Source organism: Xylona heveae, assembly GCF_001619985.1.
Source record: "Xylona heveae TC161 unplaced genomic scaffold L228scaffold_1, whole genome shotgun sequence".
NCBI lineage: Eukaryota > Fungi > Ascomycota > Xylonomycetes > Xylonales > Xylonaceae > Xylona > Xylona heveae.
Window position 1 is genome coordinate 5,726 of NW_017264193.1, and position 19,180 is coordinate 24,905.

Sequence of the window (19,180 nt, forward strand, 5' to 3'; positions counted from 1 at the left end):
GCAGTAACAAATTAAACTATGGTTTGATAAATTCTTACTATATAAATTCCTAAGTCTAACCCTTTGGAAAAAGTAGAAAAACCCTCTATAATTTATAAATATATAACTATAGTTTTATAAAGAAGAAATAGTTTGTTAAACAATTACTAATAATATAGTCTCTTGTATTCTCTTCATTTCTATGTTTTTAGAACATTTTAATATTAAAATAATAATACATTGTATTAAAAACTAATCTCAAATTGATAGTACAACAAATATTTACCAGGGAATTTCAGTACCATCTATAACATTAAAAAACTTGCTCGATGTCTTTTCACGGGTTGCATTATCTATCTGTACTATGTTAGTTTTGTTTTTTTAATGGTGTCCTGGAATGTAAGACATACCAGACCAATGATAGCAGTAGCACTCTGCTGCATTGTATGCGGTGCCTGCTGTAGCCCCATTGCCTGGGCGGCTCGGTTTCCACCATCGGTTTGTACAAGACTGGATGGATTCAGCAAGGTTAATTTTTGATTTTGTAAGGAAAGCTTACCCCGGGTGTACGGCAAAGGCAATCAACCACTTGTTCGCGCTGTGTGCAGCTCTGTCGATACTAAAGTTTAGTCGAGGCTGGTAGGAGGCAGGATAGAGTAACAAACTACATACACTGTCACCCAGTTTAATCCGGCCTTAGCAATACCATAGGCCGGTGCAACGTGGGCCTTGAAGATCTCGAGGTTGCCAATAGACCCTGCAGCGCTCGTGACGGACACCCACTTTGGCACCCTAGACTTCTCAAGCAGAGGTCGAACGGCCTGGTAGAGCATGAGGGGACCGATGGTGTTAACCTTGAAGAGATCGGTCACGGCATTGACATCCACCACATCCAATGGGATGATGCCCTTGTCGCCAGCACCACCTGCATTTGCAATGACCACGTCAATATGGTCGATGCCAGCAGCTTCAAGTTCCTTGACGGCATTGGCAGGGTCCGTTGAAGACGTGCTTTCAATCTGTATCAAATGCATGCGCGAACCCTTGGCCGCGGGTAGGATCGCAAGACTCCGAGCGTTCGAGGCTGTCTTGTCACGGACACTACCGATGACGATATGATTGGGCCGCAAGAGGTAGGTCTCAGCGAGAGTCTTTCCGATACCTGTAGGGAATAGCAGTTAGCTAGGACATAAAATGCACCGGGGGGATGACATGCCTCTGCTGACACCCGTGATCAAAACAATAGTGGAAGCCGTCATAGTTTCTGGTGTATTTCTACTAGTTTATTGGTCGGTGATATGTTGGTGGATTCGGAGATACTTTGTGGAGCGGAACAAGATACCATATGCAAGAGAGTAATTTGTACTTCTCTTTCCATAGCTCATTTGAAGTCGGGCTAGATGGGATTTTTCAATGAAAATACAAGGTGCCAACTTCAATAGCGCTGATAATGCCGGAAAATGACAGGGTTTACTTATGCCTTCTAGATTACAAACGCTTATGCAATGTTGAAAGACACATTTAAGTGAATTTGTCAATGTACCTTGACCGATTGTTAAATTGCTTCGAAATCAAATTAACATACAATACAATGATAACTAACTAGTATATCCTGATTAACAAGCAGGGTTGAAATTCAATTGGTTGCGAATTTAGGCTTCACGACCCTGGTCTACATAAATGTTTCCGTCCCGAGCACAAAATAGTAATGAAAGAGCACCGGGAATATTGCAACCGAGGTGATTAATAATGATCACGGTAAACAATTCGCCTTTCATATGAAATCGCTGCAGGAAAAAGAGAGGGAATAATGAAAAACAAAAATTACAAGATCAGGTTTCTCTGGAGAATCGTCTTGCCCTGACTGACGTAAAACTGTTTTCAAGTATTTCGGGCCTTGCGGCAGCAAATCTCAGGCCAGCTGTGCAGCGGACAACGCCTTCGTCGATGCTTCTTTCGCAAGCCACCAGTATCTAGGCCTCGCGACATGCCCAGTGGACCGGGTGTCACTCAGAATGTCGGCTGTATGGATGAGCGGAACGAACTGCAGGACCGTTACGAGATTGCCGTATGGCACACCATTGATTAGCAGCTGCTGCGAAACATCTTCAATGCTTCCACTATACTCCGTACCGTAGTACAGCAACGAACGACACGAAACAAAATCGCGAGCCGTTCACTTTTAATCATAGAAATCCAGATTCCTCAACTCGAGAATTCATATCTACGGCGGGATGCCTGCTTCGCTGGGGTATGGGTGATGGATATGGTTTTATTTCCACCAATTATATATTTTCATCGTACTATTTAGTTTACAATAGCAATGTCATTACGTAGAGAATAAGCTTGGATATGTTCAAGAATTTTGTCCAAGAAAAATGCCTGTATAGAAAATAGTACATTGAGATTATTTGATTCTCGGCCACTCTTGGTTGGGGTTCGTCTCGCTATAATACCTACCTGTAGGAACTCGGTAGTCAGGTATGTTATTAGGTCCCTTAGTCGAGGGGTTGATTTGAAGCGTCATTGATACTTGTGCTTTCGCGCGAGATGTTGACCAACTCTTAAAATGCCGAAATCCTCAAAGTCTGCCTCAGGACCAATTGAACTTCGAGCAGTAAGCCTTCAATTTGTGTAGTATCTTGGTTGGCTAGTTGACGAGTAACAGTGTACAGAGTGCCGGGTAAGAAGAAAACCGATGACGTCCTTGACGATTGCCTATTAATGATGCACATGACACGCTCTAGAAACTGAAGAGCAAAGTAAGTTGCATGAGCCAGTCTTCCTTGCAATACTATGGGTTATTAATTTGCGACATAGTGCTCCGGAGTCGCTCCCTGCCAGTACTGTTCTCGAAGCAAAAAACCTTGCTTGTTCGACCGTCCTCCATCACGCACACCACTCACCCGGAGGTAAGTGCTGATTCCCGTTCCGACGTCAACTGCCATTCTCAAAAAAGGTAGAAATCTAGATGATGCAGAACGCCGGTGCACAAACTTGATAGCGCTTATCCGTAAACTGAATCCGGAGGTCGATATCGAGGATGCATTGAAGACAGTCTCAGGGACAGGTGTACCGGCTACAGAAGTTCTTCTCGAGAGGCTGAAGAGCGGGGATTCTGGTGGAGAAAGTCCTTCATCGCCGGACAGACTTGAGTGGGATGAAGCTTCGTTAGCTTCCTCATGGCGTGTGCAAAAGGAAGCTCCGGATGGAATGGCATCACTTCCAAGTCAAAGCACGGGATCCGGGTATCTTGGTAAGCAATGGGGAACCGCGCTTTGTGACAATTGGTTTTAAAAAAATCCCAGGAAATAGCTCGGGATCGAGCATTTTGAAAACTATCTCGGACTTGATTCCTGGCTTGCAGCCCCCTCAACACGAGCAAGCCTCGTTTGCACATGCCAGCCAAACAGAAGGTCCTTCGCTGTCAGCGCATTTGAGTAATACTACTGTCTTAGATCGTCTCATTGATGCCTAGTTTATGTGGTATAATCCATCATACCCGATCCTACATGAGAGTACTTTTCGAGAAAGTTACCAGAACCGTCAGCAGATTCAAGCCCGTTCGAGCTGGCATCTTATTTTCTACCTTGTTCTAGCAATTGGGGACTGGATTCTGGGGGATGAATCAGAGATAGAGCAGTCCAGATATTACATGGTCGCACGATCACAACTGTCAATGCGTATGTTAGAGTCTGGATCTCTTCTCGCTATTCAAGCATTTCTCCTGCTGGCAAGACCCACAAAAAGAAACGATCCCTTCCCAAGTTTTTGTTGTACTAATATAGACGCAGGGCAATTATCTCCAAAAGCGAGATCGGCCTAATACAGGGTACAATTTTATTGGAGTTGCGTACAGAATGGCACTTGGTTTAGGGCTTCATCGCGAGCCACCCGCGGAATCAACGGCTGATACACTATTCAATGAACGGAGAAGAGTCATTTGGTGGATTGTCTTTTGCTTCGACAGTGGATTCAGCTTGACCACGGGGAGACCTATTATGGCATCTGACTGTTTTGTCGAAACTCGAATTCCACGAAACATTAACGATTCAGTATATTGAAATCATTTCCTGCTTTAGAGACTATGATGCTAATTACTTGAATATAGGAGTGTACTCTGAATTCCTTTCTTCCTGCACCAACGGAGTGGCCAACCACCTATTCAGCCATCATTGCCCACGCCCGACTAGCTTCTATTGGAAATAAAGTCTACAATGACATATTCTCCGCCCCCAAAAAGACGCCTTACGACTTAAGAATATCGCGCTCGCTCGACCATCAGTTCAAGGCTTGGAAATTATCGCTCCCCGTCTACTTTACAGCGCAAGACGTTCCGCATTGGTTTCGTGGTCCACGAGCGATAGTCGGGTGGAAGGAACAAAACTTGCGTATGATGCTCTGGTGGGGAAGCCAGGCCCACTGCAACTCACTATCAGATGGTGAAGAAGTACAGAACACGTGTTACTATGCTGCAGTCGAGACTATTCACAACGTCACGACTTTCTGTCAAGACTATCCTGATACTCTCAACCTTTGTCTCACCTGGTACGTGACATACTTCTTATTTCAGGCATCAATTGTGCTTTGTATTCATCATCTCCGGCCATGCCAAACAACGAATACTAGCCTCGCGGCAACCAATCAGGATCTCTGGGATTTCTCCATAACCAGAGCACGCAACTGTCTCGCTCAATTGAGTCAAAAAAGCAAGGCTGCAACACGATGCCTGGCAGTAGTTGATAAAATCAGGAACATATCTCAGCCGTCGGAGTCTGCGTCAACAGTACTAACGGAACCCCCTCCGGATAATTACAATGGCTCTGTCCAGCTAGAGGCTGATCTCACAAACAAGGACACTTATACAACAGCATTTGCCATAGATCCTGCACTCGAGACAATTTTCGAACGTAACTCCTCGAATATGGACATCTTTGAAGATCTTCAAGGATTCCTTAGTACAGATGAGGCTCAATCATTTGATTACTTTCTGGGAGATGCCTCGACGACCAATGATACTCAGGGTTGGTCGATGCCTGGAGACTTAAGTTTAGAACTCACATAGCTATGAACGAATGAAGTGATTTGGATTTATGTTTTGATAGATAAGAGTTGAATCATTGTATTCCGTTATCGACTATTTATCGGACTATTGTGCCCCGCGTGGTGGCAATTTTGCGGGGTGGCGAAGTTCAATATCGACTATGTATACAGCACATGTAATGGCGGGAGTAGTACTCGCGGTTGACAGCAAGAGTTGGAAAGCCTTATTTTAGGTAGTAAACTCGCTAATCTTTAGTCACACCCAGTAACTCCGAGCTCACTGAGATAACTACCTACCTTCCTTACTGGTAGCTACCTACATGCAGATGATGTATCCAACCAGGATGAGCCGGCTGCTTATGAAGTTTAGCATTTATTGTCTTTTCGAATTTACATTACCGTTGTCGATAGCCACGTACTTGTCGGACCACAGTCGGCCGACAAATTGATCAACATCGGAATTTGCATGTCCTGGGTAAATATTAAACATACTGTGCAGTCAAAACTCAGTATATAAGAAGTCGCCTTCCGCCAGCAGGATGAGCGCAATAGGTTTCTTTTTATGACCAGCTGGATAAGGATCCTGCAATTTGCAACCCAAATATCATGGACTCAGATGCCAAAAATCCATCATGTCTTCTCTATGGACCGCTGGACGCCCGATTTGAGGATCGACCTGTCCCTGTACTTAGCGACCCACACGATGTCATTCTCCGCATTGCTTATACAGGTGTTTGTGGAAGCGATGTAAGTACCTTCACTCTGCAGCTATTATTGATAAGACCTGCGATCCCCCGACCATTGCTAGATTTACTCGAGAAGACATGCTAAACATTTTATTACTTTTGATTAAAGGTTCATTTCTGGCTGGATGGAGGAATTCGTACTTATGTTTCTGAAGCCCGACCATTGACCATGGGTCATGAAGCATCTGGAACTATCCATGCAGTGGGCTCTGCCGTCAGTTCGCTGGTCCCGGGAGACAAGGTTGCCATTGAACCGGGATATCCATGTAGCCGTTGTGAACGCTGCAAATCCGGTCGTTACCATCTTTGCCCGGAAATGAAATTCGCGGCAGATCCTCCAAAGGTTCATGGCACCCTCTCGAAATATTTTCTGTTGCCTGCCAGCTTTTGCTACAAGCTGCCTGAAAGCATCAGTTTGTCTGAAGCCGCCTTGATGGAGCCTTTAGCAGTTGCTGTACATGCAATTCGGCTCGCAGACATAAAGCCCGGAAGTCGTGTTATTGTGTTCGGTGCCGCAACGGTTGGATTGTTCTGTGCTGCTGTGGCCCGGGAATTTGGAGCAAGCACCGTCGTCTCAGTGGACATTTTGGAGCACAAGCTACGCTTTGCACAAAAGTTTGTCGGTTCATCAGTGGGGAGAACTGCAATGCCAGATTCCTCCCTAACCCCGGAGGAAAATGCGAAACGTCTGGTGGAGGAGCACCAGCTTGGAGAGGGAGCAGACATTGCCATAGATGCATCCGGAGCAGAAGCATCAGTTCAAACAGCCATCTTTGCGTTGCGAATGGGCGGAACATTTGTTCAAGTAGGCATGGGAAAGCGGAAAATTGAATTCCCGATATCAGAATTGTGTGAACACGAGATAACAGCAAGAGGTAGCTTCCGATACGGTGCTGGAGATTTCGACCTAGGAATTCGCCTTGTAGGTCAGGGAAAGATCATATTGTCAGGGATAATTACGAAAGTATTCCCATTCGAGTCGGCAACCGAAGCCTGGGAAACAGCAAAGCGTGGTGAAGGAACCAAAACATTGATTGAAGGACCCAGGAATTGAATACAACTTGAAGTTAAACGTTTTTATAAGTACAGAATATAATAATGTATTTTTTTTTGTTGTTGTTGTTTTCCTGCTTTCCAATTTAACTTCATGTGATAACTATACAAGCTCACTCCCCCGACAATAGTTCCGAGTAGAATTGTGGACTTTGATACTTTATAGGAATGCAGGGCTCTTTCAGTCTCTCAGGACTTGCAAGAGAAGATATGGCCGATAGGCTTTGTAGAAGGGTGACATCCTTGCCGATCTCTCGGACAAAATATGAAAGGAAAATGTTGATATGATGATAACCATAATACTCCTATTGACATGACCACATGCGTCAGGTAGATAAAGGATGCTACAGATACAGTGCTCAAGCTATTACTATTGATTTTAAACCGCTGTATCCATTGTTGTTGATCCATCCCTTAATTCATCGCTTTCTTCGACACTTTCGACTATAAGACTGGGTTTGAGTAAATGAGCGCGGACTTCGTCTCCGTTAACAAGATCATTTTGATCGGCTCTAAATACTGCTGCTTCCCAAGAACTCTCAATTCCCGACACAATATGCCTCTTGGCGATCCGTTTCCGCGCCAAGATAGGGTTGACATCAACGAACAGCCTGGTCAGGCTTTGGCCTAGCGCTCTTGGGAAACGCTGCCAACAACTGTTTCGGGTGACAGGGCACCGATGCCAAATTGATCGTAGAGAGTCGACTCCCTTTGTATAAATAGGGCTAGATGAACGGGAAATATTGTCTACCAAGATCAACGCTTCTAAAAAGGGACACGTCAAGATGTCCATGTCTGTTGAAGATTGTACACAGGCCCGTGAGGGGTTCCCACGTCCTTACCCCAACACCCCTTCTAATGTCCTGGAACAACTCCGTTTGACTGGGAAAGTGGTTGTTGTCAACGGCGCTGCCGATGGCATTGGTCTGGCTGTGGCGGAGGCCATGGCTGAAGCCAATGCAAACGTTGCCCTGTGGTACAATTCGTATGGCATCACTCTCTGAAGCCTCAACGCACATTTGTTTAACAACGATTTTAAACAGGAACGAAGCTGCAGTTGAAAGGTCCCAAGCTTTAGCAAAAATTCATAACGTGAAGACGGCGGCCTACAAGGTTGAGGGTAAGCAAATATTGAAGAAGAGATTAATGACCAAATACTAAGTGGAGAAATTTAGTTTCGGATCACAATCAGGTGTATGAAGCTATTGCAACGGTTGTCCGAGATTTTGGAAAGATCGATGTTTTCATTGCCAACGCGGGTACGCTACTGCAGTAGAGGCTTCCATAGAGGGTGGAGCTGACTTTTGACAAAGGAATGGCAATTTCAAAGCCCATCTTGGAGCAGACTGTTGACGAATACCGAAAACAGATGTCTGTAAATGGTTGGTGCTCAAGTTCAATTGTGATACTGAGAATTATACTAATTCGTACACAGTTGACGGTGTTCTCTTTTGCGCCAAGTACGCTGGAGAAGTGTTCAAACGGCAAGGCTTTGGCAATCTTATCATCACTTCGAGTATGAGTGGCCACACTGTGAATGTCCCTGTCGACCAGCCGGTGTACAACGCAAGCAAAGCATTTGTCACCCATTTTGGAAAGTCACTAGCACGTGAGTGGCGGGAATTTGCTCGAGTAAACATTGTCTCACCCGGCTTCTTCGATACCAAAATGGGTGCTAGCCCACTGGCCATGCACGAGGCATATCGTATGTCGTCGCTGGGTAGGCAAGGTCATGTAAAGGAGATCAAGGGCTTGTACCTTTATCTGGCCAGTGATGCCTCTAGCTATATGACGGGGACTGATGTGCTTATCGACGGTGGCTATGTTCTGCCGTGAAGTAACTGAGAGGGTTTTATAGATCATAGATGATTGCCATAGATATTGATGTTAGCAAATTTGATGCATGGATAGACTAGTCTAACGGGTCAGCATACGTGTCAATTTACCTCTCTACAAAGCCAATGAAGTAATTTGAGTTATATGAATACATGTCTTCCATATGGATGTAGAATATGTTTATTGATAGACCTAGGGTCGTAGATGCAGCCCGAGCTCTCTGAGACGATGCCATTCTAAATCATGTTTTGGGAGTGACAACATCGATAGGAAATACAATGCTTTAAGTCAAAGAGTCTATGTCCTTTCAATTTTTCTGATTCTTTTTCAGGGTTATCTTCTCAATGGTATCTTTGAAATATGCTACCATTATAAGCCTTAGGTAAACAATAGCACGACTTTTTATAAGGGAAAACTTTCTAGTGTTATAGAAAATAGCTTGATGAATTAAATTTAATAATCAGTTATCGAAGTATACTAATAATGATATGAAATTTATAGAGAGAAATAAATTAACTTGAATTTCTGTGAGAAAAAAAAGTATAAAATAAAATAAATAAAAGCTGGACGTGTTGATAGCGAGCTGTCAAGCAGAGTTAAACTGAAACAGGTCAGAAGCATTCGTCGGCAAGATGTGCTCCGACTACCACGAAACTCTTCCTTTCTATTGGCCACGCTTCCTGAGAAGCCGTCACCGGTGCTCTCTACTCCGAAACAGGTATCAAAGTATCTGCGAAGGTTATCGCCTCCTCATGTGTTCCCAACGGGTAGCCAAAGTCTATAATCGGCGTCTCCACCAACTGCTACTCCATCACGTATACTTCGGAATACATTTGTCCGATGCTCACCAAAGAAAGATGGATGCGCGGTGCCTTGTTGAGGCTGAGGCAAGACGCAGTCAACACGCCCAGATGACTACAACAATCACTTCCTGTCGCATGCAACTTGGCTATATCTGACCCTCATCGGAATTCCATTTTCGACTTCTAGATGTTTGTACTCGTCTTTCATTCACCAGAATAGAAGCATTGACGGACTATCTGTCCCGCTGTAACATAGATGGCGCCTTCAGCGGAGCTCCCTGGGCGCGACGCGCTTACTTCTCGCATCGTCCCTTCGATGGTCCTTAGCGATGGCAGCCCTTCGTCGTTGACAGCGGCACCAACATCCATAATCCAGGCCGATCCGCACGTTGGGGCTCAGAAAAGGTTCTCTGTGCGGGGGAACGCCGTGGTCACCGGAGGCGCTGGATCCCTTGGCCTGTACGCCTGTGACGCACTCCTCGAGCATGGTCTCCAAGGGCTCATGATCTTCGATGTCAACCCGGCCAATTCCCAGAAAGAGATTGTGCAAATGCGAGAAAAATTTCCCGAGACCAATATATCTACATTAAAGGTCGATATCACTGCTGAAGAAGCCGTCAATGAGGCCATGGAGGAGACCGTCCGTGTGCTCGGGTCCGTCGATATCCTGGTCAACTTCGTCGGCGTGGTGGGCTGTATGGAAAGCCTCGAGATGCCGGCATCTCAATGGCGCAAGATAATCGATATAAATACAACTGGCACATTCATCTGTGCTCAGGCAGCGGCGCGGCAAATGGTCAAGCAGGGAAAAGGAGGCTCCATTACCTTTGTGGCATCTATCTCAGCTCATCGAGTCAATTTTCCCCAGCCGCAGGCGGCATACAATGTTAGCAAGGCGGCTCTTTTGATGCTTAAAAGCTGCCTGGCAGCAGAATGGGCTCGTTATGGCATTCGCACCAATAGTGTGAGTCCTGGATACATGGATACAATATTGAATGAGGGTGATGGCATTGCACACCATCGTCAAATTTGGGCGGAGAGAAATCCTAGTGGAAGGATGGGAAGTCCATCCGAATTGACAGGGGCCATTGTTCTCCTTGCAAGCAGTGCAGGGTCATACATTAATGGTTCAGACATTGTTGTTGACGGTGGTGCTATTGTGTTTTAGAAACTAGAATGTATATGACATTTCTCCGATACAACCTACATGATACCTTCACCAATCTGTCGTTATACCTTTGAGAGCTATGGTCCCTGCCGCGAGGACAAACGGCGCAAACAAACCCAACCTTTGATCATACGTCAAATGCGGACGGCTTTCGGTCCATCAACGTACTGCTGAAGCAAGAGAGACTGGGCTTCCAAACAGGTGTGTCTTCGTCATGGCGTTACCATTTGGAAAATTTCCTAAGGGGAAATGTTTCCGGACAAGGATCTCCCAGAACAGAATGTCGTACCAGTAGGATGCTTCATGTCGAAGCGGTGCCAAGAAGGAGTGACGTTATTCCAACATGTTTGGCTGAGAAGTCCCATGCCATGGGTGCACTGTTGTACGCGGCTTGCAGCCTCTGTTGATTTCGGGGTTATGCAATGCTTTCGGCCCCATTTCCCCAATGCATCTTTGGCCCCCACTGTCTCAACGCCATGACTTTTTGAACAGGTTGAATCAATAATCTTTTAATGTTCTCTTTTTTAAAATAAAATAAAATAAAAAGAAACTTTTCCACCGGTTTTTTGTCGTGAGAACATTGCAGTACTCTCCATCAGCTCTTGTGATTTCCGTGATTGTGGAGCAGTGTTGCAGATGAGTGAGTTACCAGTATTTTACTATTTGCCCCATGGAGTACTTGTAGAGTGGTTCGTATTGTCGGTCCCTAGACAGGGTAGCCCGGGCAATGTGCAAAGAGGGATCAACAGCGGGGCAGAATGATATGATAGGAACGGCGTGATAGGGCCAAAGCCATGGAGCAAATGCCTTCCTCGTTCCGTTGCCAATGTCCAGCGTTCTCCACAGGCGAGGGACTGGCCCGATAGCCGAAATATAAGTATTTCATACCAAGCCTTTCCCTACCTTACCTACAGTTATAGTTATAGTCTACTTAAGGTAGTTTATACCTTTCCTTGTGCACCAATTGACTACCCGAGGGATTTGATCTCCAAGGGCCGAATCTTCCTCCGCCCCCAATGTAACCTTTCTAAGGAACAGAGTAGCAATCTGTGCCATGGCCAAGAAGAGTGCATGTACCGATGACAGATGATGACGATAATGATGATGATGAACAATAGTAATCAGATTTTATAATGATAATAATAATAACAGTTAGCCGTGAACCAGGGGAAGCCCGCCGCCCCCACCTGCAGCCCCTCCCGAAACCCCTTGCCCATCTAACCCATGTTGGCATGGCCTGAGATTGACGGCACGATCCGTCTGCTTATCTTGACAGGAATATGAACAGGTCCATGTAAGAACCTACCCAACCTCAGGTTAGTAGCTTACCTTTGTGGTTACCGATTCCCTCGGCACTCAATTGCGAGAGTTGGAAATTCTTCTAAAGTCAAGTCGCCGACCTTTAACATCGAGGTCGCCGACCTTCAAGCTTAGCATAGTAATGCCGAGTCTCAACTACCAACACCCGCGCAGGTCGCCTATTGGATTGAAAGTACTGATTGGTTCGGACCCCCAGTTGAACGATTACCCACTTTGTGGATTTCCGATTTCTCGTTGTCGAGCACGGGTACTGATTTGAGTTTCTTGTCAGATACCACTACTTCTCACGACGACATGCATCTTCTTTTGAGATGGACATGCGGATGCGGCTACCAGCTGTGGAGCTCAGGTGGAGTCTGGCAGAGAGTGACCAGATTATGCGTTTGAGCTGTCAAAATCCAACAAGGACAGCCTTCTAACTTTATTATCACCATCTGATGTTGTGGCCGGAAACAAGCATTCCAAAGACTGCAGTTTCCATTTGATCCCGTCTCGTATCAGCGGGGCCCGCTTTTTGACAAGGGCATGATGGCATCCGTAGATATGCAACCAGGCTGGGAGCGCCACTACCAGGATGGAAGAAAAGAGAAGGAAAGGCCGTTTCATTTGTGATTGTGGATCATGAGCAATGCTGCTCTACCCGGAGACCCACCGTTCAATCACCGCCAACGTGGACGACTGCAGGTCACTTATAAATATGGCGTCCATCTCATCCCGAAACAGCTTTCAACGCTCATCACAAACCTTGCACTTCCAACCAAGCTTTCTTTCAACATCTCACCAATCTTTGAGCACCCGCTTCTCCCCTGAAGAATCCTGCCGGTTTGTCTTCAGCCCATCATATTCGTGACCCACACACTTATGCGTGACAGAAGAGATTCTAATCCTACCGTCATGGCTCCTGCTACCTCCTTGCTTTCGCTCATCGCCACTGCCCTGCTGGCAGCACAGTCTGTTGCCGCGTTGGGTTGCTTTGGTAGTGGGGAAACATATGGCCAAGTAACGAGCGACACAAGCCAGCTTGCCTCTGCTCGAAGCAGTGCATGCAACTCCTTCGCCGGCAGCTATCCTCAGGGCGCCTCGCGATCCTTGTGCGCCTCTTTCCCCGACACAGGCACCCGGATCAATTTCTCGGCATCAAACACAGCTAGCACTCCTCAAACGCTGACGTACGATGACTGTGAAGCTGCTTTGACCATCGAGATGAACGGCTGCAAGCGTGGCAGCAGGCAGAAGCATGGCAATTTCGAGTATCTGGATGACCCAAATAATGGAACTTGTTAAGTTAGTTCCGTGTCGCACTTGTCACTGTGATTGCATTGACTTTGCAGGCAGGACTGTTGAAGTTGAAGGTGGGTTTGTGGTCGAATACTCTCAAGCAATATGTGGACCAGTCAAGGAAGAGGAGGAGGGTAGAAGGCGCGGAGATCTCTTGGTGGTTGAGATTCTGAAAGCAAGTAAATGGTAGCTTACTAGGCTTTCCGCCAGAGTGATTTTGTAATGCATTCATGTCAGAAATACTCAAAACTATTGCACTTTTCAGCCCTTCTATAGGTCTTTTTACTTAACCCAAAATCCTTTTGATACGCTACTATTAAATCTTATTAACAATGCACTTAAAACACCTTTGATGTTGAGTATAATAAAGGAGGGATTCTACCGAAAATAATCCAAAGGCTTTAAGTGATGCAAATTTGAATAAACCAAGTCAAAAACACCGGCCCAAAGCTGCTCTCCTGGTTGGTGGTGGAATGAAGGAATCACCCGGACCAAAGACCAACCCAGACCGGACCGACGGAGACCCTAGACGGAACCCAGCCCTAGACAGGGTCTGGATACACTCAAACTTACCTCCGTACAAAAACACTGAATAATAAGTTTCATTCCCAGCTCAATCTCGGACGAATGAGATTGCCTTTTTGCGCCTGTGCATGGATATTTTAGTGACAGGATTTTCCATATATTTTTAAGCGTAGGTAGTTATATGGCAAAGGAGTCAGATAACCAGCTGCCATCGACAAGACTGCTGCCAGCCAGAATTGCGGATCTCCCACGGCCACCATTCCGCCAGTGAGATGATAGTCAACAACATTTTCTGCCGCCTCCATTGCCACCATCGATACCATGCTCATCCCCATCGCAGTACGAGCCGCCATCGGCCAGGAGAGTTGATCAACTCCGCGCCGGAGGAAAATTGTTTCAATTATGATCGAAGTAGTAATTCCAGACACCACTGTATCCGAATTTTTAGGGACAAATTATTCCCTGTAGCCAACTGAGAAAGAAAACTTACTGGACGCAACCATGATAGCGCCGGTCCCGAGTTCAGGATAGTGGGTTTGGAGCACCCACAATGCGGAGAAATCGCCGATCGTGCAGCCCACAAGGCAGCGAAGGGTGTTGATTCCTGCTCGCTTCCATGTAGATCGGCAGGTCCAGAAGGGAAATCGCCATGTCGATGGTAACTTGGGTGCAGTGGAGAACGCGGCTGCGCTTCTGCGATTATGGCGCTTGAGAGTCTGACACGAGGAACTTGAAAAGAAATGTAGAGGGAGAGAGACGGCGCGGAGTTCAGGGCCTGTTCGCCAGGCCCAAAGCATTCGGCTATATATGTTCATGTTGTAGATATGCTTGGACGACAAGGAAGGTGGTAAAGACTAAATCGCCCGAACTTATTTAGATTCAGGTCCTCCTATCAAATAAGAATCCATGAGCTGCACGTGGGTGAATAATTAAAGGTTTAGCTTAGAGCCATATCGAGTTCAGATATGCGATGGCTCGTCATGCTAGCCGGGGCGCACAAATATCTCGTCCGATGAAATCGTTGCTTGGAAAATAGAAAAGTCGTTGCAATGAGTAATACATTTACCTCCAATCAATACTAGAGCCGTCCTTGGAATTACTCGGCAATCCAGTCGATCATCTCTGACTATCCCTGACTTTACTCACCATTTATTTAATAAAAGGATTGGGAACTTTACTCAACCTCAGTTCCCCGCGCCGGGATTGTCTAGCGGAGTAGGGCGGCTCCCACCCCGAGCCAGACCCTTTTTACAGCAAACCTCGGTACCCTAAAAATAAGCGGCGGTAATTCTAGGTAAATAAAGATCGACAATCCTCACCAAGCACGCCGTCCCTCGCACCATCAAATGCCCCGAACCCAGAAAACCCCCAACCCCCAATTGACGCGTTTACAATACACTCTATTTCCTGACTGACCGGACATTAAGTTATTCATCCTCTGGGAAACAAAGGCAGTGTATTATCAGGACTCTTGTGATAACTTTGATCCGCATTGGGAATGACGCAACTAGATACATCCAAGTAAAATCCAGAAATTCACTCAGCTTCATACGATACTAACGACCTATCTTTTGACTCAATAGCCCTCCATCCGACATCCTCAACGATCATACATCTAGCAAATCTAATACAGTCAACATCTGCCCCTCGAAGATCGGAAATCAGATATGGTATTATCCCAGATTCAACCGAGTTCTAAAGAAAGGTCCGGAAGTGAAGGTCTCGGAAGCTGATGCCATGCGCCTCCTGTCCTCAAAAACACGGGTGCCGGTACCCCAGGTCTATGCTTCATTTGAAAAGGATGGAAGGGGATATATCATTATGGCTATGGCTGAGGGACAACCGCTGTGGAAGATGTGGGACAGCATAGACGAAGGGAAAAAGCAATACCTTATTGATCAGCTCTCTACATATGTCCAAGATTGGAGACGTTTGTCTGCCGACTATTACGGATCCGTAGGCTCTGGGCCATGCGGAGATGTATTTTTTCAACACCTTCCAGCCATTGGTAAATCAGAACGAACTTTCGGCCCTTATGCATCCCGGAGCGAGTACAATGAGGGTCTGATAGAGGCACTGAGAAATGCTAGGCCAGATGGGATCTGGGGTGAAGAGGAGCAGTCCCTTGCCGACCGCATTAGATCTCTTGTTGGTGAGCAAAAAACCTTTTCGCATGGCGATTTATATCCAGACCATATTTTCGTCGACAACAATTTTACCATTACTGCTATCATAGATTGGGGGGCATCGGGTTTCAGTATTCCAGAAAGGGAGGCATTCGAAGCAACGTCCCGTGATAATCATCCGATATGGATTGAGATCGCAGAAGCAGCGCTGCCTCATATGAAGCGTGAAGACTATATATTCTATGATGAGTTCAACGAAGCATTGAGACTATATAGTGGAATCTAGGTATTGTAGCAATTATTTGGCTTCCAATTACCGTCTTCTTGCAGTCTCCCACCGCTGACCAGCCCGAGCGGCTACTTCTCTAGAGGGGCAGCCAATAAGAGGCTCGACCCAATGTGCCGTGCCGGTAGGAATAAGATCTTCAACTTCAAGTGAAATCAGACAGCTTAGTATCCAATCCTGGCAACGGTCCTGTCATGGCAGTAGTTAGTCTCGGTTTCAATCAGCAGCCCAGAAAAATTTGCGCACCTTCCCATTCCTAGGTGCCGGTTCGTTGCGCATAACGTTCTTAACCTGTTCACAAATTGAGGCCGACATTGTTCCTATATTTAGGCGGCCCTCGCAACTTTGACTTTTGAACAACTGCGGATCCCGCTCGTCATGCTGGTAGATTAACCTGTTGGCGTCAATGAGTGCCACATGAATGAGTCTGCCGAATTCGCTGCCACGGCGGCATATGAGGAAGCCCCAATGAGAGCGATGTTGCGGATCTAGTCCACGGCCGTATACGCCAATGGAAAGCTCATAGTCCATCCTCTGTCAATATCAGCATCCGTTCAAACTCTTGATGTCAATCAATATTTATTCCGCATCTTACTCGCAAAGCCTCACAGCAATAACACATAGTTTGGTGGCTGATACAAACGGTGGCCCAAATGAGAAACAAACGGCGTTCCAACTCAATATAAAATCAATGACCTATATATCGCTCTGACTGCCTGCGATTAGTTTTGGCTCATCGTCACATCTCCGAGCGCTTATCGTTGTTTCCGAGGGGAGATGGGGAGGGGGGGCATCATCAGCTGTATGGCATGCATCGGCATCTGCAGCGGGAAGGGCTATAGCAGAGAGTCCAGAATGTGCGGTCGATTAGCTGAGAGGGGTAAATCCCTTTACATGGAGGAACCTCAGACTCGCATTTCACTTGCCGCGCCCCGTGCAGGTGCATCATGGCCGACGAATGGTAGCTGGCTTCTCAGGGCGAAGATAAATACCATCCCTGTCATGAAGTACTCTCTTGGCCAATGGCGAGAACAGACCCTCGCCAGCTGAGTTTGAAAGAGAGTGCGCGCCCAAGAGCAGCGTTCGAGACCTTAGCCATCATCTCTCGACTGGATCTAAAATCTTAGAAATTCTTTATTACTGTAGTACGGTTTCGAGTAAAAAGTTTCGCTGAATGGTTGGGTCAGATGAGATCGAATATCAATAGCAGTTTTAAATATGCATAATATTTGCGATCCAGTAAAGAATGAGAACACTTTAGTTCAATATAAACCATAGTTCTAAAGCTAGAAGTATTTCGCAGCTGTTCAAATCGGAATTGCTCTTGGATAGGGAAATGCTAGGCCATAAAGATGTCGAGATTTTAATTTGGTCTTGACTTTCTACGGACTCTTGACCTCTTGACAGCTACCAGTTCTTGTGACTCTCCAGCTCCATTCTCTAGTTCCCGTTTTGGTCTTAACCGTACAATATTTGAAACTGTCTGAACGCTCTCTGTCAAGGCTCCTCCAACTTCTTTCTCCTCTTCCTTCACCTCGATCTTTGTTGTAAGCCTTTCCGCAAAAGTTCTCAGATCAGCCGTGAAAAGAACGGAGTGTGCCCAGCCCGCTTCTTTGCCCCACAACTTCCTGAAATGATTACCTATAGCATCGTATGTGTCCTTTGTAAGGCTTCGATGTCGACCGCGACCAAATTTGTAATCACGTTGAGCAATTTGCCACACTGGAGGGCTTGTCAATTGAATAAGTTTTAAAATCGTCATCGAGGTAATTACTGACCATGTGTATCAACCGGTACGGCCTCTCCCCATCCGAGCCCCATCAGACATACGCAGTCTGCGACTTTTGGGCCAACACCCTGCAATGCTAGCAATTGCTCATGCGCGGCTCTGTATCCATCTCTGCCTTGTTCTTTCATCGGCCCTGCGGAACTGGAGCTGAGTCCAAATGCGGGACTCTCCGGATTCCTCAGACCATCTAACCAGCCTTTGTCGCGGTCGTTGGCAACTATTAGAGCTGTCTGATGCAGATATTTGGCACGGTAGCCAAAACCGAGCTCTCGAAGATGTTGTTCGACTTTCTTATTTGTGAGCGCATCTGGAGAAGGGAAATCATGGAAGGGTTGTGAGCCAATGTGGCCGATCAAGGGGCCGTAGTGTATGCATAGCTTTTCTACCTACATACGCCATTCAGCACAAACAATAATCTCCCAGAGTTCGGTAGTGAAAAACTTACCATTTGTGAGATTCTTGCAATGTTGTTGTTCGAACTGCAAATGAATCCCACCAGTGCTTCCCAAGCATCTTGTTTCAATATACGGATGCCAGTAAATTTCGGGGCTTTCTTCTTGAAGTTTGGATCTGCAGAGGACCATTGTTCATATAGTTGCGTCAGGTTCGGGTCAAGATTGAAATAATGACGGAGCAACGCTTGAGTATCATCGTCTCCATCGTTCTTTTCTCTAGTTGAGACTTGTTTGGACGCAGGGAAAATCGATCGATAATGGAGATGCGTCGCGTCTTGCCGGAGCGAGATGATGCGGCCGTGGAGAGTGCAGGACCTTGAACATGTTAATTCATGGCTTCGCAAGATCCCACAGGCAGTTCTGGATTACCATTCGTCTTCGCCGAAATTTCTCCACCTTCACAAAATATCATCAGTGCTGATGAGCAAACTCCGGCTGGGTCAGCACTACCTGAAAGACTGGCCAGATCGCAAAGTTGTATTGATACATAGCTCGGCCAAATTAATAGGCAGCTTGCGCCATTCGCCGACTCGGGCAGACGTCATTTTTGAGGGCGACTACGAAGGTGGATGGATATCTCGAAAAATAGTATTGTCGTGACTTGAAGGTGCACATTTATGAGGTCATTATGTTATATGAGTCGATTTTGTTTTGCTGTATCAGCATTGGGTGCTCATATTAGGGATTCCTTCACTCTCCAGTCATTGGTGAATCGATTCTTATAGATACGAAGCTTTTGTTGTGAGGTCAAGAGCGTAGGTAGGTAGGAAGCG

The 19,180-nt window shown here is 46.2% G+C and overlaps 10 protein-coding genes across 10 annotated transcripts; 6 read left to right on the top strand and 4 right to left on the bottom strand.

Annotated features, from left to right (window-relative positions):
* Positions 1-261: 261 nt before the first annotated feature.
* On the bottom strand, positions 262-1,304 carry L228DRAFT_257377 (NAD(P)-binding protein; the record flags this gene model as incomplete). The annotated part of the gene is made up of 5 exons (XM_018333978.1): positions 1,196-1,304; positions 648-1,141; positions 539-615; positions 390-489; positions 262-336 (listed from the first exon to the last, which is right to left on the bottom strand). Exons 1-5 carry the CDS (start codon positions 1,236-1,238, stop codon positions 262-264), a joined length of 789 nt encoding a protein of 262 aa, XP_018191408.1. The 5' UTR covers positions 1,239-1,304.
* Positions 1,305-2,548: 1,244 nt separating this feature from the next.
* Positions 2,549-5,044, top strand: L228DRAFT_234985 (hypothetical protein; the record flags this gene model as incomplete). The annotated part of the gene is made up of 9 exons (XM_018330681.1): positions 2,549-2,596; positions 2,648-2,662; positions 2,727-2,741; positions 2,800-2,891; positions 2,943-3,235; positions 3,579-3,662; positions 3,856-4,034; positions 4,091-4,527; positions 4,609-5,044. 9 exons carry the CDS (start codon positions 2,549-2,551, stop codon positions 5,042-5,044), a joined length of 1,599 nt encoding a protein of 532 aa, XP_018191409.1.
* Positions 5,045-5,329: 285 nt separating this feature from the next.
* On the top strand, positions 5,330-6,830 carry L228DRAFT_254647 (GroES-like protein). The gene is made up of 2 exons (XM_018333845.1): positions 5,330-5,769; positions 5,878-6,830. The coding sequence occupies exons 1-2, from the start codon at positions 5,629-5,631 to the stop codon at positions 6,820-6,822; spliced, it is 1,086 nt and encodes a 361-aa protein (XP_018191410.1). The 5' UTR covers positions 5,330-5,628; the 3' UTR covers positions 6,823-6,830.
* A 776-nt stretch (positions 6,831-7,606) lies between these two features.
* Positions 7,607-8,657, top strand: L228DRAFT_206950 (short-chain dehydrogenase; the record flags this gene model as incomplete). Its single annotated transcript, XM_018329700.1, has 5 exons — positions 7,607-7,806; positions 7,865-7,941; positions 7,997-8,080; positions 8,135-8,203; positions 8,257-8,657. The coding sequence occupies 5 exons, from the start codon at positions 7,607-7,609 to the stop codon at positions 8,655-8,657; spliced, it is 831 nt and encodes a 276-aa protein (XP_018191411.1).
* Positions 8,658-9,576: 919 nt separating this feature from the next.
* L228DRAFT_242229 (oxidoreductase) lies at positions 9,577-10,660 on the top strand. The gene is made up of 2 exons (XM_018331394.1): positions 9,577-9,649; positions 9,717-10,660. The coding sequence occupies exon 2, from the start codon at positions 9,717-9,719 to the stop codon at positions 10,626-10,628; it is 912 nt and encodes a 303-aa protein (XP_018191412.1). The 5' UTR covers positions 9,577-9,649; the 3' UTR covers positions 10,629-10,660.
* A 2,042-nt stretch (positions 10,661-12,702) lies between these two features.
* Positions 12,703-13,663, top strand: L228DRAFT_242231 (hypothetical protein). Its single transcript, XM_018331395.1, has 2 exons — positions 12,703-12,770; positions 12,821-13,663. Exon 2 carries the CDS (start codon positions 12,843-12,845, stop codon positions 13,230-13,232), a length of 390 nt encoding a protein of 129 aa, XP_018191413.1. The 5' UTR covers positions 12,703-12,770; positions 12,821-12,842; the 3' UTR covers positions 13,233-13,663.
* On the bottom strand, positions 13,494-14,833 carry L228DRAFT_257382 (hypothetical protein). The gene is made up of 2 exons (XM_018333979.1): positions 14,242-14,833; positions 13,494-14,181 (listed from the first exon to the last, which is right to left on the bottom strand). Exons 1-2 carry the CDS (start codon positions 14,564-14,566, stop codon positions 13,889-13,891), a joined length of 618 nt encoding a protein of 205 aa, XP_018191414.1. The 5' UTR covers positions 14,567-14,833; the 3' UTR covers positions 13,494-13,888.
* Positions 14,834-15,249: 416 nt separating this feature from the next.
* On the top strand, positions 15,250-16,163 carry L228DRAFT_264303 (kinase-like protein; the record flags this gene model as incomplete). The annotated part of the gene is made up of 2 exons (XM_018334557.1): positions 15,250-15,272; positions 15,335-16,163. The coding sequence occupies 2 exons, from the start codon at positions 15,250-15,252 to the stop codon at positions 16,161-16,163; spliced, it is 852 nt and encodes a 283-aa protein (XP_018191415.1).
* A 142-nt stretch (positions 16,164-16,305) lies between these two features.
* Positions 16,306-16,817, bottom strand: L228DRAFT_113 (hypothetical protein). The gene has a single exon (XM_018328929.1). The coding sequence runs from the start codon at positions 16,692-16,694 to the stop codon at positions 16,380-16,382; it is 315 nt and encodes a 104-aa protein (XP_018191416.1). The 5' UTR covers positions 16,695-16,817; the 3' UTR covers positions 16,306-16,379.
* Positions 16,818-17,394: 577 nt separating this feature from the next.
* L228DRAFT_242235 (hypothetical protein) lies at positions 17,395-18,975 on the bottom strand. Its single transcript, XM_018331396.1, has 5 exons — positions 18,858-18,975; positions 18,777-18,803; positions 18,398-18,722; positions 17,942-18,338; positions 17,395-17,885 (listed from the first exon to the last, which is right to left on the bottom strand). The coding sequence occupies exons 1-5, from the start codon at positions 18,950-18,952 to the stop codon at positions 17,527-17,529; spliced, it is 1,203 nt and encodes a 400-aa protein (XP_018191417.1). The 5' UTR covers positions 18,953-18,975; the 3' UTR covers positions 17,395-17,526.
* Between the last annotated feature and the right edge of the window lie 205 nt (positions 18,976-19,180).